The 10,624-nt window shown below is 37.3% G+C and overlaps 1 protein-coding gene across 1 annotated transcript; it reads left to right on the top strand.

Annotated features, from left to right (window-relative positions):
- Positions 1 to 490: 490 nt before the first annotated feature.
- LOC110051094 (stress-70 protein, mitochondrial-like) lies at positions 491 to 9,966 on the top strand. The gene is made up of 17 exons (XM_089283541.1): positions 491 to 717; positions 822 to 880; positions 1,628 to 1,811; positions 2,300 to 2,385; positions 3,300 to 3,498; positions 3,846 to 3,952; positions 4,363 to 4,435; positions 4,615 to 4,704; positions 5,235 to 5,327; positions 5,863 to 6,072; positions 6,564 to 6,791; positions 6,871 to 6,975; positions 7,303 to 7,420; positions 7,544 to 7,638; positions 8,085 to 8,177; positions 9,077 to 9,217; positions 9,296 to 9,966. The coding sequence occupies exons 1-17, from the start codon at positions 616 to 618 to the stop codon at positions 9,407 to 9,409; spliced, it is 2,097 nt and encodes a 698-aa protein (XP_089139667.1). The 5' UTR covers positions 491 to 615; the 3' UTR covers positions 9,410 to 9,966.
- Positions 9,967 to 10,624: the final 658 nt, after the last annotated feature.

Below are 10,624 nucleotides of genomic sequence, written 5' to 3'. Positions count from 1 at the left end.
AGCACGCTCTTGTTTATTAATAATTGAACGATTCTCTTTTTGTGAGGGAAATTCAAGTGCCGTGGAATTGAAAGACGTGCTGTCTTTTTTTTAACGTGGTTTTAGCAAGGACCGGCTGGAATAGACGGTGTGTTGTATGAATTGTGGTGGTGCTAGCTGCATCATGGATTATTTGTAATTATAAAATTGTGCGCGACAACTTTCCTCTTCGGATTGTTGCCACAAATGACAAAGTTTATTTATCAGAGGCACTCGGCAAAAGGACGTTTTTCTGCAGAATTTAGCTCGAGATCCTAAATATGAAAGAAGTTGTATTATTTTACCTTAATTAAGCAGGATTCCTTATGGCGTTTTCACGTTATTTTCCAATTATCTTCCCAAATCTTTGCCGAAATTCATTCAAATGCGCAGAATACTGGGACAAATCTGTTGATGACCGCGTACTGTCTTTTAGAGACTGAACACTAGGTTCCCTAATATGGAAAACTTCTAGAGTCAGCGTGCGCACGCGCCACACTTACGCAAGAAATCTCTCGTGCGCCTTGCAAACTTGCATCAGCCATCCTGAAAAAAGGATTTGGATAAGTCACAGCAAAAATACTTCCAAATTTAAAAATGTGGTCGACAGTAAATACAGCACGAAAGTCACTCAAGCACCTTGCTCGAATTGGTCGCCATGTGCCATCCCTGAGGTCCTTTGGATCGGTCGCTACTCAGGTGAGTGTCGAACCTCTCGATTGCAGAATTAAATTGCCGGTGATTTGACATTTTGCACCTCGAGTAAATTCCCTGACAATCGATCTTCTCTTTCCTCTGTTCAGAGAGTTATCACAGAGGATATCCTCTCGAGAAATGGATTATTTAAAAGTCGTTTTTACAGGTAAGATCGAAGTGGGACAAATATTTTAAAGGCAATACAATTTGCACGTGGTCATTGGACCCATAAACCTGATAGCAGGAGTGCTATACAGCTACCTTTCAAAACTAAACAAATCCTTCGCGTTTAAAGTTTAATTCTTGTGCGAATTTATCAGCAATGGATGAGTTTTGATATATGTCTTGTACGGCTTTTAGAAATTTTGATTCAGGACATAAATGACATCTTATGTAATTTGCTTACATAACTACACCAGCTTGCATGTACAGTATTCAGATTTTTAATACATGTACGCGACAGTTTTTGATTTGATATTTGCAAGACCTAAATATTTTGGTGGAAAATTTAACTTCATATTAGGGCATAGGTATATTGTAGAATCAAGGTCCAGATTTCTCACTTTGTGTAATTGCATAGTTATCTTTTAATATCCACATGCAGAGTACTCTACAAGTGTCATCAATGAAATTACAATCAGATTTATATTGTATGAGCAGGCTGTAGGCATCTTTCTGAATTATACAGACTTGATGCAAGACCATGTAAAACTCCACCTCTTGAATTGTCAACTGATTGAAACCCGGCTAAGTCAATTAATCAAATTATGCAGTTGAACTCAACTGAAATTAGACTATGGTTAAGTTAGTTTGATCGAGTTTGGTTATCAGACATACAGCTGTTTTGATTGATTGATTGTGTGACTGAATTACATGTAAATAAGTTTGATTTATGGTGCTTTTATTGTTGTAGCTCTGAAGCTGTGCGGGGTGCTGTGTGTGGCATTGATCTTGGAACAACAAACTCCTGTGTTGCGGTAATGGAGGGCAAAACACCTAAAGTGTTGGAAAATGCCGAGGGATCAAGGACCACCCCATCTGTTGTTGCTTTCACTGCTGATGGTGAGAGACTTGTTGGTACTCCAGCTAAGAGACAGGTAAAATATTGTACAAAGTAAATTTTGTGACTTAATAACATTTGTAAATTAATAGTCAATTTACTGTGAAGTTTCTGTTTGTGGACTTATCAGAGCATACAGTGTATTAGCCTGTGGTCAAGGTGCCACATACATGTACAGTATTTAGGCATCATATTTCAGATTGTTTTATGTTTTCTCAGTTTTTGCAATTTGTGAATAATGTCCATCTTCATTTGATGTTCGTAAAATGTAGCAGTTGTGATTAAAATTGTACTTTGTACACACTTTGTAGTATTATAAATAATGGTAAATGTTAGCAAAGAAAAAGAAAAATCCAACCACAGTGTATTCTGAAAATTTACAAGCCAAAAACAGTAACATGCAAATTTTAACTAAAATGCATATGGATATTGGGTTCTATGGGTAAATACCCCTTTATGGTTTTGCAATCATGAGTTTATCATTTTCTGTTATGACTAGTGAAACTCCCCGTTTTGTGTCTGTAGGCAGTAACAAACCCAGAGAACACATTATATGCCACCAAGAGATACATTGGTCGTAGATTTGATGACCCGGAGATCAAAAAAGATGCGTAAGTAATCGCATGTGTAGGCACTATTACTCAAGTGATTTTTAAGAAAACATTTTTTTTGTTTCTATTGAGTTGAAGTATAAATCTACTAGTGTTCTATCACGAATGGCATACTCTGATTGGCTACGCTACTCACTATCTATTCTGTTGTGGACAGTGAGTTGTGTAACAGCATGTGCTAGGGGTCGCTTTGTGTTTTTGAAGTGTCTTTGAAGAGGATTTAGATTATATTTTTGAATGACTAGTAGATTTATACTAAAACGACTCTTGGATATTTTGGCTTCGATTTTCTCGAAAATGAAAAGCAAACTGGCAAAAAAAACAGCAAGGCATTGTTAGGTAAGTAAATTGAAAGCCATATGCAACAAATCGGGCACTTTTGACGAAAAAAAAATTTTTGACCTAAATAGTCACTTAGGAGGGTTTTCCACTAGCATCTTCAATTAGGTGATTCCCTCTTGAATTCTATGCTTGAAAGTTGACTCAGGCTGCGCCGTTGTCGACTATCACGTGATAGAAATCTTGAGTGCATAATCTAATTGTTTAATAGAAACACAAGTGGAAGTTTGGAAGAATGAGAAATGCTGTGTGAACACCAGCCAACAGGCAAGTGTTTCCAACTTTTCGAGTTCTCCCAAACTTTCACGAGTGTTTCGATAACTTGATAGAAACAAAGAGAACAATTTTTTCTATTTCTTGTAGAAAATGCCACAATGAAAAAAGAAAACAACTTGTTTACTCTGATCATCAAAATGTAAAGTCTTGTTGCTCGTGCCATCATTACCTCAACAGCTTGTGCTAGTTCTTTATTTTTATCGAATTGTAGGAACATGAGTTTAAACCAATCAGAGCAGGTAGTTTCTTGGGCTATTTTCTAAAAAGTAATAATCAATGAATTTCTTGTCCTTTTCCAGGCAAAGTGTGTCATTTAAAATCGTGAAAGCCTCAAATGGAGATGCATGGTTTGAGGCCAATGGACAGATGTATTCACCAAGCCAAGTTGGTGCCTTTGTACTCATGAAGATGAAGGAAACTGCGGATAATTACTTGGGTACTACAGTCAAGAATGCCGTGGTCACCGTTCCGGCTTACTTCAATGATTCTCAAAGACAGGTTTGTGCAATTTTTCAATATCTTTTATTGGTGGTCTACACACATTTTTCAAGATTTTGCATTTCAGGTGTATTATTTTGTTTATTACTGAGATACAAATTAATTTGTGCATGTCCATAATTTTCTCTGTCATTATACTATAATAATTGAGTAACTGTATGAAAGCTTGAGCAATGAAAGATTTACACTGCTCATGGCATTCAAAACTCATTCAAATTAATTGTACTTGCCTAAAGGTTCATGTAATTTTCAAATATATCTTGAAGTGTAAATCCTAAATTGCTCTCAGATTCATAATGTGATTACCTATACTTATTATCAATAAAGCACCATTACCTTTTCCATAGGCCACTAAAGATGCTGGTCAGATAGCTGGACTGAATGTTCTGAGAGTGATTAATGAACCAACAGCAGCTGCTTTGGCATATGGCATGGATAAGTCTGAGGACAAAATGTGAGTTGAAAAACTGAAAATCCAAGTTATGCCTGTGCATAGTAATTTTACATTAGAGATTGTTGCTCCATACACTACAGAATGAATACATACAAAATATTCTTCTTTTCATTACATTGCACTATACAAGCTGTGGATGATTTGACCAATTTAAACTGAAAACTGGAATTTACACTTTTGTTATTTTTCATTCATGTACATGATGTACCAATGAACAAGCAATGTAGATTTATGTATAGAATAATGGCATGTAAATATATTTGTCAATAATTGAAAACTTATACAATGTCACAAAAAAGTCTTAATGTTTGCTGCAGGGCACTTCTTGTCCACACCCGTTGGGAAGAATTATATAATGTGTTATATAATGAATATTATTTTTATATATTTAATTGCTTTTTTATCCATAGAATTGCAGTTTATGATCTGGGTGGTGGTACATTTGATATTTCTATTCTTGAAATACAGAAAGGTGTATTTGAGGTGAGAAATTTTGTATTGTTGGTCTTTGTTAATAGACGGTTAAAAGAGAAAAAAAAACACTTTATCTCGCACATCTACTTTATCCATTTCTTTTTATTTAGATCCAGTCCAATGTATGCATGGTACAGTCACTGGAAATGTAATTAGCAGCTACATGTAACACTGTACTTGTTTTGCAGGTTAAGGCCACAAATGGTGATACATACCTGGGTGGAGAAGACTTTGACAACACACTACTCAAGTATCTAATTACAGAATTCAAGAGAGAGGTGGTTACACTGTACTCAAAACAGTAATTTATACATGTAGTTTAGCATGAGAAACTGTGACTCTTATTACTCAAAGTACACTTACTACTCACTAACAAAGCACACATGTATGTAGGTGTACATCTCATTAAAGGAACACTTCATGTACATGTAGTTCTGATGAGTTCAGCAGCTATTTTGTGTAGATACTTATCCTGCTATGGTTATGGTATTGAATGAGCATATTAGAATGTTTTGCTGTTGTTTGTTTGTTTTCGTCTTGGTTTGTTGTTTTGTTTTGTAGCGAAAAAAGTAAAACCCATAGAAGATTTAGCAAACTTTTGGCACCATCTTTGAAATCTGATAAAATCATAACTTTCCTAGTAATGAATGTGTTTATACATGTACCTTAAGTACCAACTAGTGGATGTTGATGTACTGCTAAATTCTCAAAAGCTGGAATTGGAAATGGTTGGCAATAAGAAAGGAGAATTTGAATTTTTAAGTTTAGGAGGGTAAGGTTTCAACTTTTGAATGTGTTATTCTTTCAGAGCGGAGTTGATTTATCCAAAGATAACATGGCTCTTCAAAGATTGAGAGAAGCCGCTGAGAAAGCAAAGATTGAACTGTCAGCATCTGTGCAGGTACAAGTGTTACATTATTTTCTAACTACTGGCATTTTCAAGAACGTTTTTGTCTTTTTGCTTTACAGCAAGAAGAAAGAACATTTTTCTTCTGAATTTGAGAGAAAAAAATAATTTGTACAAAAGAAATGAAAAAGAAATTGAAAGCATTTTGCAGCAATGTTTTGACATACTTATGAATGTACAGTACATGTCAACTGTTTTGTCTTGGCCAGTTAGGAAGTCAATCACAAGGAAAGCTACATCACTGTACGTTATACATGTACAGTACTGACATTAAAAATTTCATTTACTTATGCAAAATCCAAAATTTCAAATATCTGATTCATAAATTGAGGAAGAAAGTACATGTAATTGTATTTGCCAATCTGATAGTGCAATGACCACAGATCCTTCATAATTAACTGCAACTATGCACTTACTTGTACTTGTATGTGTAGGTATGCCAGAGGATTTTCTGGCAATCCACAATGTATTGAACCCGTAAGTTCAGTGTTTGTTTTAACCATTGTGGCTTCTTGTCTGACTTTTACAGACAGACATCAACTTGCCTTACATCACTGTTGATGCCAGTGGTCCTAAGCATTTGGCCATGAAACTAACCCGTGCAAAGTTTGAGTCCCTTGTCAATGACCTCATCCAAAGGACTGTGGAACCCTGCAAGAAATGTCTGAGAGATGCCGGCATTGAAAAGAGCGAAATTGGTGATATTTTGTTGGTTGGTGGAATGACGAGAATGCCAAAGGTATGGGCTAAGTTTTCCTGCAAATTCTGTCCTTGGCCTTTTCTCTTGCGACATGAAGCCAAGTTTTAAGTCAGCTGTTGCCTTGATCTTAACACCTGTAACAAACTTGGTGCTTTCAACATGGACAAGGATGAGAGATGTGTACAGAGTCCATTTTGCCGTGTGTCTGTTCCATAGTGCAAAGTGTTGATGACAGATGATGTCAAAATGTGGTAAGAACAAAAAAGTGGTATACAAGGTGATAGCTGAGTGCTACCAATGTTTTTACTGCATTTTGATGTCTTCTGTGATCTATTACTGAACAGTCGCATGGGGACATGGAATCTGCTTTTTTAAAAATATTAAGAAACAAAAAAGAATATTTATTTCGTCTTCTATTTGTCCATCCTCTAACAGATCATAATAAGAGGCAATCAAAATGCGAGAATAATTTGTCTTATTACAAAACTGAATATCATTCAGTCATCATGCAATAACTGTTTTCTCAACAGGTGCAGTCCATTGTGCAAGATACTTTTGGCCGTGCCCCTAGCAAGGCAGTCAATCCAGATGAAGCTGTTGCTGTGGGTGCCGCTATTCAGGGGGGTGTCCTCGCTGGTGACGTCAAGGATGTGCTGTTATTAGATGTGACACCATTGTCTCTTGGTATCGAGACACTGGGCGGAGTCTTCACAAAACTTATCCCCAGGAATACCACCATACCCACAAAGAAAAGCCAGGTTGGTAACCCCACGGCAAAGCCTCTTTATAGCACAGTCGCATTAAAATAACATTGTTTATTTGTTCCCCCACCCCCAGGTGTTCTCTACAGCAGCTGATGGCCAAACCCAAGTTGAAATCAAGGTTCACCAAGGAGAACGTGAAATGGCCAATGACAACAAACTGTTAGGTCAATTTCAGCTGGTAAGAACATGCCCCAATCAAAATACTGTTAGTAGTACTGTAAGATCTGTTTGCGGCCCTATGTGCCTCGTGACAGGAAGGGTGAAGCTAGTTAGTAAGATCTGTCAGAAGTTATCTTGTTGCTTTTAGTTCTGAAAGTCCGGGCTACAATACATGTATGCGTGTCATTATGTACAATGTAGGTGTACAAGCATGTGCAGCGAACCTACTTGTAAACCTTAACACTTGATGTTCATCATCAAATTCTCCCAATCAATATAGTAAGAAATTTATAGGACTAGTAAGGAGATTTTGTATGCTGACTATGCAATACATTGTCTTGTGCAGGTTGGAATTCCTCCTGCTCCTCGTGGTGTGCCGCAGATAGAAGTCACCTTTGATATTGATGCTAACGGCATCGTCAATGTGTCTGCTAGAGACAAGGGAACTGGAAGGGAGCAACAAAGTAAGCGAACACACTGCTGTCAGTAACAGAACAACATTTTAGGCTACAGTACGTTACATTGATTATCGTCTTAGTGCTTACTTCTTAGAGATTTTCTGACTTAGTTTTCCCCTCTATTTTTAGTTGTTATCCAGTCTTCTGGAGGACTTAGTAAAGACGAAATTGAAAACATGGTCAGAGAAGCAGAGAAATTTGCTGATAGTGACAGACAACGAAAAGTAAGCAAGGATGAATTTGTTTTTGTACTATGCTGTTGTGTATATACAGTCATGTTGAGGGCTCTCTGATAGCTACACTGTAAGAGATTAGCTCCCCCTTTCTAAGCTGACAGAAAGAGAGCACAAGGTATAATTTTATGTGATGTGTATGCTTACAGTAAAATGTTTTGACTTGTATGAAATGGTGGGGTAAATTTCATACGTTTAGAATACTAGTTAGTGTCCCTTCATATGTTGTCGATTTTTGCTGAAAACCTTGCATGGTAAAATTGTGGCATACATTGTAAGGTTATGCAACAATTTTGGAAGAAACGAAGTAAGCTACAGCTGTACATGTAAGTTACAAAGGTGTTGATAAGATCATGTAAATGGTGTGAAGCTCGTAGTTTGAATACCTCATTAAACATGGTTCTTATGGTTCTCTCCGCTGCTGTTTGTGTTGTTAGGACTTAACAGAGGCCGTCAATCAAGCCGAGGGAATCATTCATGACACAGAGACTAAAATGGAAGAGTTCAAAGACCAGTTACCAAGTGACGAGGTGAGACATGCGGTAACTTTTTATACTGTTGTCTTGTTCACTCTAAGTAGGAACTCGAATAACGGATTTAATTGTAGCAGCGAGTATCCTGTGCGTAAGATGTAGCTGGTGAGATTAGTGAGTGATTGCTTTATTCGAGCTGCGCCGCCAGAAAAAAAAATTCACTCCCGCGGGAAATCGTGTCGGCTACGAAGGCTGTGCAACGAGAAGTGGATGGGTGGGTTAATGGCTCAAAGGAGTTGTTTTGTAGGAACATGTAGGACCAACTACTCAACCCTAATAAAGAAACTATAACAACGGCAGTAAATAACATTTTAAAAAACTCTTCAGTAGAGGTTACTTAATCACAGGTCCAGCAACATTAAGAATGTAGCTTGGTGTTTTTGTTTTGTTTGTTGTTCCCCAGTCTTCCATCTTTTCTCCTTTTCAGTTTATTTTTATTTTGCATTGTACGTTTTTCCCTTGATAAGTTAATATTTTAAAACCTCTTTCCGACTCAAGATAACTTTGTGCAACTTTTTTTTTTAAAGAAGGTTCATGTACATCCACATCTACATCTACATTTAATAATTGATAACGCTTTCGCATCCAATCAATATAAAGTAAAAAAAAAAATTAATATTGAAAATATATTGAAAGTGAATAAATTAATTATGTGGTTATGTGATAGCACAGCATTAGAACAACAACAACAACTACAACAACAACTTTATTTGTGCTCAACATAGAAATTAGAAATTAGATGAACAAAGATAAGTTAAAATAAACAGGGTACATGGCTGCCCGAAATAATCTAAATGGGCTAATAAGACTGGGCAGTCATCCTTTGTGATTTAAAGTGATTATTAATTTGGGTTAGATAAGAAGAGATAACTTGAGGCTTGTTGTTTTTCTGACAGACTGGCAAACTAAAGGAAGAAATAAGCAAGGTCAGAGAAGTGTTAGCGAGAAAAGACAGCGAAACAGCCGAGTCTATCCGACAGGCGTACAGTGAACTGCAACAGAAGTCACTCAAACTCTTTGAGATGGCTTACAAGAAGGTAATGTGACCGTGGTGGGTTGTGGGTAACGGATCCCTGTCATTTACTGACACGTGACTGTTCAAATGTTCATTGTAGATGGCCTCCGAAAGGGAAGGAGGAGCCTCGTCTTCAAGCAGCGACCAAGGCGAACAAAGCGAACAAAGCGGAGGCACTGGGGAAGAGCAAGAAAAGAAGAAGGAAGAAAGCTAAATTATTTGACGCGCTATCCACGACCACAGCCGTGCAAGAATCGTCACTGTATCAAGAGGAATTTTGTTTTGGTTAGCTTAAATGATGAATTCGTACGTGGCTGTGAGTGTTATAGAAAAGAACTTATCCAAGAAGTACTCATTTCAAGTGAAGATGTGAAAAAAGGACCATAATAACATATGATGACATTTGCCGACCTCGCTTTCTAAACATTCATACGCCCAGACTTACAGGGAAACATAAGCGTCTTGGCGGCTTAACTGACTGTAGCAATTTGCAAATGAATCACTTGTGTCTCAGACGCGTGCTTGTGTGTGCACGTGTTATGCACGTGTGATACCTATGAGGTTCAGACATGTCTACGTATTACATTTCTTATAACAAGACACATTTGTCTATGCCCGTCTTTTAATGGAGGTTAAAGGGAATCCCACTCGTTTGTTTACCTCTCTTCGAAGTAACTGCGGCGATGGCCGCTGTTAAGAATGGTGTTGTAAAGTGATAGAAATCCATTTTTAATTTAAGGCCCGGCTAATAAAGGAATGCTTATCAAGAGACTTATCAAGTGTTATTTTCCTGTGCTTAGAACTTTGGAGCAAGCTATCCGTTTCTCCTTATTTTCTTTAAATGGGCAGGGGTGGAATGGAGGGAAATTTAGCACTGTAGTCCATATTCAACTTGAGAGCTAACAAACCTTACTTGCGGGAAGCTTCTCAAGTGTCAGAGAGACCCAACTCTTTACCTTGCTTGCGGCGGCTGCAGTACGAGCGGCAGTCAAAACCGAACTGTCCTAAAGAAAATCGATAGAAGCGTTAAAGAAAAACGACAGAAGCGTTAAAGAAAATGACAGAAGCGTCAAAGAAAAACGATAGAAGTGTTTTTCTTTATAACTAACAAAAAATAAAGACAATTCGTACTTAATTTTTTTAATGCCTCTTAAACTTTTCAAGACTCGATTCCATGAACTCTGACTTTAATTTAACGAGGAACAGGATACTATGTTCAGAATAACATGACTTTTATCCTACTTGGTCACACTTGACCAGTGAGTTTCCGGACCCTGGCAACCCAGCTTTGGCACGAAACTTAAAGCTTAGAGGCAGGAAATATTTCATAATTTTCCTGGGTTAAAATTCTTATGGTTTCTGGCATTTAAAATCACTTTCCGTGAGTGTTCGATGCTGTACCAGGGGAGAAAACTCGCCCAAACTGACT

The sequence above is a fragment of the Orbicella faveolata genome, unplaced genomic scaffold, assembly GCF_042242905.1.
Source record: "Orbicella faveolata isolate gen_17 unplaced genomic scaffold, um_ofav_v1 contig_1, whole genome shotgun sequence".
Classification (NCBI taxonomy): domain Eukaryota; kingdom Metazoa; phylum Cnidaria; class Anthozoa; order Scleractinia; family Merulinidae; genus Orbicella; species Orbicella faveolata.
This window is presented reverse-complemented; position numbering and strand designations above follow the sequence as displayed.